The sequence below is a fragment of the Beta vulgaris genome, unplaced genomic scaffold (genome assembly GCF_026745355.1).
Source record: "Beta vulgaris subsp. vulgaris cultivar EL10 unplaced genomic scaffold, EL10.2 EL10_2_Chr_UnSca5, whole genome shotgun sequence".
NCBI classification, from domain to species: domain Eukaryota; kingdom Viridiplantae; phylum Streptophyta; class Magnoliopsida; order Caryophyllales; family Amaranthaceae; genus Beta; species Beta vulgaris.
This window is the reverse complement of record NW_026611047.1, coordinates 203,231-209,381: the sequence shown is the minus strand read 5'-3', so window position 1 is coordinate 209,381 and position 6,151 is coordinate 203,231. Positions and strand designations below refer to the sequence as shown.

At 41.4% G+C, this 6,151-nt stretch overlaps 1 protein-coding gene across 1 annotated transcript; it reads right to left on the bottom strand.

Annotated features, from left to right (window-relative positions):
• Window positions 1-3,540: 3,540 nt before the first annotated feature.
• LOC125494388 (uncharacterized) lies at window positions 3,541-5,424 on the bottom strand. The gene is made up of 2 exons (XM_048637944.2): window positions 4,078-5,424; window positions 3,541-3,966 (listed from the first exon to the last, which is right to left on the bottom strand). Exons 1-2 carry the CDS (start codon window positions 5,422-5,424, stop codon window positions 3,541-3,543), a joined length of 1,773 nt encoding a protein of 590 aa, XP_048493901.2.
• Window positions 5,425-6,151: the final 727 nt, after the last annotated feature.

The following is a 6,151-nucleotide window of genomic DNA, read 5'->3' as shown; positions in this document are numbered from 1 at the left end:
TAGTTTTACAATCTAAAGTCTGACTCAAGACCATGTTGACTTACCTCAACTTTTTCTTCATCTTCTTTTTCGTCAGTGTTTGCCACGAGGCAAAGGTTTGCTGTTTCTTCAGTTGGTTGTTCCTCTTCTTCTTCCGTCTCTGAATCTCCCCAAGCAGCTATCATAGCTTTGCGCACATTTGACTGAGAGAAAGGTGCCTTTGATTCTTTGTTCCTTTCAGCAAAGCGTTCCTTGTTCGTTTCTTTGGTTTTGTCATTTTCCCAAAGAGGACATTCCTTGATGAAGTGATCTGTACTACCACATTTATGACAAGAAGCTTTGTTAGAAAATTTCTTAGTTTTACCATTGAAGTTCCCATTATTCATGTTCTTATACATCTTTCGAAATTTTCGAACCATGAGGGCTGCTTCTTCTTCTTCTGAATCCGAATCATCTTCATCATCTGCTTTGAGAGCAATTGATTTTGATTTGGATCTTTCACCATACTCAGTGTCAAGGTGAAGCTCATGAGTCATAAGTGACCCTGCCAGCTGTTCTAAGTTGAACTTAGTGAAGTCTTTTGTTTCTTGTAGAGCAGTGACCTTGGCCATCCATCTGTCCTTAGGAAGACTCCTAAGAACCTTTCGAACCTGTTCCTCAGATGAAATAAACTTTCCAAGAGACGCCAACTCATTAATAATGTTAGTAAAACGAGTAAACATGTCTCGAATGCTTTCCTTAGATTTCATGCAGAACAGTTCATATTGATTCATAAGTAAATCAATTTTGGATCTTTTGACTTCATTAGTTCCTCCATCGGTTACTTCTAGTAAATCCCATATTTGCTTTGCGGATTTGCATCCCATGATCCTTTTATGTTCATGGGGTCCAAGATGTTGTATGCGTGGTTATCAAACGAGGCATACAAGGTTCATTCACATAAAATAATAGACAAGCCTCGAATTGCAATGGAGTTCAATTCGAAACTCGAGCACTTTAACTAATCCAAAGATAAGTCACACCACCTTGAATCAATTAAAGATCCTAAGATCACCACTTAATGTGCTAGATTAAGTTAGCATAGGAAGATTTCAATAGTTTCCAATCCAAGAAACGAAAGAAACAAAGGTATATGTTCACGGTTTTTCAGTCATAAAATCTGTCCTCTTTCATTCATCTTCATTGCTTTATATAGCAATGTATCAATTACAACTGAGAGTATTCTTACATTAATAAAATAGAAAACTAAACAAAAGAAAATAAACACACTAACACACGTTTTGCTTGGCTAATACAACCTCCTAGGAAAACCGGGTTTCCTAGTAACTAACTCCTATAATCATGGCGCCTTACTCCATGCTTGTTGCACGTCTTTGGGAGGTAGTTAGAGATTCCTCTTGGACTTGTTCAAAGCACACGTCCAACCTTATTTCTTCATGTTTTCTCAAGTTGAATAGCCAGCCACTACTTACATTCTAGGATTACATGATTAAAACAAACGAACTAAAACACACGAAAGCAAACACACTATAACAAATGAACTAAGCTGGAAATAAACTAAGTTAAATAAGCCTAGTGACATGACTTAAGTAACTATGCTAATAATGGACTCCAATGATGAATCAATGCTAGTTAGAACCGGATTGTGAAAGGTGTTATGAATGAGCTCTCCTACCAATCCAATGAACTTGGAATCTTTGTTAATGATAAGTGTAGTAGCCACGCCATCATCCTCCCCTTCTTGAAAAGAGTTTGACCTCAAACTTGGAATAGAAGTGTCATCTTCATAGAAAGAACTTAAATCACTTACATTAAAGGTGGCGGATACACCATAATTACCAGGAAGCTCGACCTTGTAAGCATTATTATTGATCGTCTCAAGGACCTTGAATGGACCATCACTCCTAGGGCTTATCTTAGAACGTCTCTTGGAAGGAAAACGTTCCTTACGCAAATGAATCCACACTAGATCCCCTGGATTAAACTGGACATCTTTCTTCTTCTTATCCATTCGAAGCTTTAGTGTGACATTGGCCTTAATGATCCTTGCGCGAACCACCTCATGCAACTTCTTAAATCTCTTGCGCTCGTTCATGAGCTACTTGGCAGAACTTGTTGTGCATAGGTATAGGAGACAGATCAAGGGGAGTACAAGGATTAATGCCATAGACAATTTCAAAAGGACTCATACCCGTGACTTTGTGAGGGACCCTATTATAGGCAAATTCAGCATGGGGCAGCATGTCTTCCCATTGGCGAGGGCTCTTGGTGGCTAATGCTCGAAGTAAAGTGCCTAAGGTGCGGTTGGTTACTTCGGTTTGGCCATCCGTTTGTGGGTGGCTTGAGGTGCTGAATTTGAGCTTAGTTCCCATTTTCTTCCACAAGGTTAACCAAAAGTGGCTAAAGAATTTTGTGTCTCTATCATTCACCATACTTTGAGGAATTCCATGGAGGCGTACCACTTCTTTGAAGTACAATAGAGCCGTTTGCACCGCATCATGAGTAGTGTGACTAGGGATGAAATGCGCCATTTTAGAAAAACGGTCCACACCACCATGATGGCATCCTTATGGTGTTGAGTTCTTGGTAGTCCCGTAATGAAATCGAGACTTATGTCTTCCCAAGGGGCTTGAGGTGTTGGAAGGGGCATGTAAAGGCCTTGGGGTAGAGAATGACCCTTAGCCTTTTGACACACAAGGCACCTCTTAACAATATACTCTACATCACGCATGAGCTTGGGCCAATAAAAATAGTCACTCACCAATGTTGTAGTCTTCTCAATACCAAAGTGACCTGCTAACCCTCCTTCATGAAACTCCTTAATGAGTGTCTCACGCACACTATGTCTTGGCACACATAATCGGTTCTTCTTGAAAAGGAACTCATCAAATATATGATAGTCTCCTTGAGCATGGATTTGACACTTCTCCCATAGTTCACCAAAATCAGGATCATCTTTATAACCTTCCTTCAAGACTTCAAGGCCAATGACACGTCCCTTTAGAGAGCCTAGCAAAGCATACTTCCTTGATAGGGCGTCAGCTCCCTTGTTCATTTTTCCAGATTTATGCTTGATTACAAAGTGGAAAGCTTGCATAGTTTCAACCCACTTGGCGTGCCTTGGTTGGAGCTTTTGTTGGCTTTGTAAATACTTGAGAGCTTCATGGTCAGAATGGAGGATAAACTCCTTGGCTATTAGATAATGGCGCCAATGTTCAAGAGATCTTACTAGAGCATAGAACTCCTTGTCATAGGTAGAGTATTTGCGTTTTGCTTCATTGAGTTTCTCACTAAAATAGGCTATGGGGCGCCCATTTTGTGATAACACAGCCCCAATGCCTACTCCGGAGGCATCACATTCAATCTCAAAAACTTCTTCAAAGTTAGGAAGGGCAAGGATAGGAGCTGTAGTGAGCCTCCTTTTGACCTCTTCAAAGGCCTTTTGTGCTTGTTCATTCCATTGAAAATGTTTTAGCTTAGTTAGCTCGGTAATTGGTGCCATGAGTGAGCTAAAATCTCGAACAAACCTCCTATAAAAGGAAGCCAAGCCATGGAAGCTCGTCACTTGATAAATGGAACTAGGAACTGCCCAATCTCGAATGGCTTGCACTTCTTCTCATCTACTTCAATACCTGCATGAGAAACTACAAAACCAAGAAAAGTTACTTGGTTAGAAAAGAATTGGTACTTCTCCAAGTTGCCATAAAGTTTCTCTCCCTCCAATACTTCGAAGACTTGTTGTAAATGTTCCACATGCTCCATTTCATTGTGGCTATAAACCAAGATATCATCAAAGTATACAACTACAAAGCGCCCCAAGAATGGCTTCAATGTTTGATTCATTAGGCGCATGAAAGTGCTAGGGGCATTTGATAATCCAAATGGCATGACTAGCCATTCATATAAGCCTTCCTTTGTTTTGAAAGCTGTCTTCCATTTATCCCCTTCATGTATACGGATTTGATGGTATCCACTCCTTAGGTCTATCTTAGAAAAGATTTAGCACCATGTAGTCATCCAATAAATCATTTAACCTAGGTATAGGAAAACGATATTTGATTGTGATCTTGTTGATAGCCCTACTATCCACACACATACGCCACTCTCCATTTTTCTTTGGCACAGTAGGGTAGGAACAGCACAAGGGCTCAAGGACTCTCGAATCATTCCTTTAGACAACAACTCTTCCACTTGTCTCCTAATCTCCTCAGTTTCTTTAGGGTTGGTTCTATAGGCTGGTTTGTTAGGAAGACTAGCACCTGGGATGAGGTCAATTTTATGTTGTATGTCACGTTTTGGGGGAAGGCCAGGAGGTATTTGTGAAGGGAAAACGTGAGCATATTGGTCAAGTGGAGGAATGAGTAGAGGGTGTTTGGATTCTTGTGGTGTTGGTGTATCATCAAGGCCACTCAATATCAACTCCTTGAAAGAGTCATATTCTTGATGAGCAGATTTCATCAAGGTAGTAAGAGATAGGGTTTTCTTAGTAGGGAAACTTTGGTTTTCGGATAATTTGGGAATGAGAGGGGTGAGGGTGATTCGTTTGTGGTTTTTAGTGAAGGAATAAGTGTTTTTGTAGCCATCATGACTCACTCTTCTATCAAACATCCAAGGCCTACCTAGAAGTACATGACAAGCATCCAATGGAATAACATCACACCATAACTCCTCCTCATAAGTTCGGCCAATGCTAAAAGAAAGAAGTACACGTGAGGTCACATGTAAACCTTTACCTTGATTAAGCCACTGAATAATGTAGGGTGAAGGGTGAGGTTTAGTGGTTAAGTTTAGCTTAGTTACAAGAGTTTGAGAGGCAACATTTGTGCAACTACCACCATCTATAATCAAAGAGCATACCTTTCCCTCAATGGTGCAGCGTGTATGGAATATGGCCTCGCGTTGTAGTTGATCCTCATGGATTGGTAGGCTACTAAGGCTTCGTCTAACCACCAAGCACTCTCCTTCATCTGGGCCAATAACTCTCCCTGCTTCATACTCCTCTCCAGACTCCTCCTCCTCTCTTTGTTCTTCACACTCAACCTCCAAAGCCTCATACTCCGCAAGGCTCACAATCTTCTTGTTAGGACACTCACTGGCAATATGGCCTAGCCCTTGACATCTATAACATCTCCTTGGTGCTTTGTTAAGTGCAAGAGGGGTGTCGGTTTTTGGGTTGGTCTTAGGGATAGATGCAGTAGGTTGGGTAGGTTTTTGAGTAGTAGGGTTTGGTTTAGTGTATGGTGTGGTTTTGGTAAATGTGCGTGAGGGCTCCCATTTCCCTTTACCTTTGGCCTTTTGTTGGCGCTCCACTTTGTGTGCTAACAATACCAATTCCTCCAATGTAGAATAGGTGTGAAGCTCCACGACATTAGCAATTTGAGACTCCAATCCTCCAAGGAACCGCACCAAAGTTTGTGGCTCATCTTCTCTCACATCACACTTCATTAAGTATGATTCAAACTCTCGGGCATAATCTTCCACACTACTATCCTTGGTGTAGATGATGAAACTTACCAAAGTTTTCTTGGATATAATACGTGGGTAGAAACTTCTGCTTGAGGAGCTTTCTCATCTTCTCCCAAGTTCTCACCTTCTCTTTACCCATTCTTTCTCGCTTAGTACACACACTTGCCCACCAAGTAGAGGCATACTTTCGCAACTTGAGAGCCACCAACTTGACCCTCTTCTCTTCAGGTACTTGCTTTATCAAAAACTCGATCCACTGTTCGAAGCCACTCAATAAAACCATCAGCATCAAGCCTCCCATCGTAATCTGGGATATCCACCTTAATATCACTCGAGTGGTTTTGGTTGTGGTTCCTTCTTGGAATGGCGCCAGGTTGATCATAGTTAAATGAGTTGGGATCAACCTCATCTTCTGGAGATTCTTGATCTCCTCTATTGAGCCTCAGCCTCAATGAGAGTTGCCTCACTTGATCTTGCAATAGCGCCATGCGCGCTGTAGACTCGCGCTTTTCAGCCTCTATTCTTTGAAGGAACTCACGCCAATTCTCCGGGGGCTCATTGGAAGTAGTCATGGTTTGGGTGGGTGTTTGGGGTTGTGTTTGGGGTAGAATGTAGGTCCGGGATGGTTGTAGCTCTGATACCAAGATGTTGTATGCATGGTTATCAAACGAGGCATACAAGGTTCATTCACATAAAATAATAGACA

Bases quoted from the DNA above. Each gene is read 5' to 3' on its own strand.
- LOC125494388 (XM_048637944.2), bottom strand. From the start codon at position 5,424: ATGAAGTGTGATGTGAGAGAAGATGAGCCACAAACTTTGGTGCGGTTC. The intron at 3,967-4,077 runs GTATGTGTGTGG...ATCTTTTCTAAG, and splicing joins AAAGAAAAATGGAGAGTGGC to ATAGACCTAAGGAGTGGATA.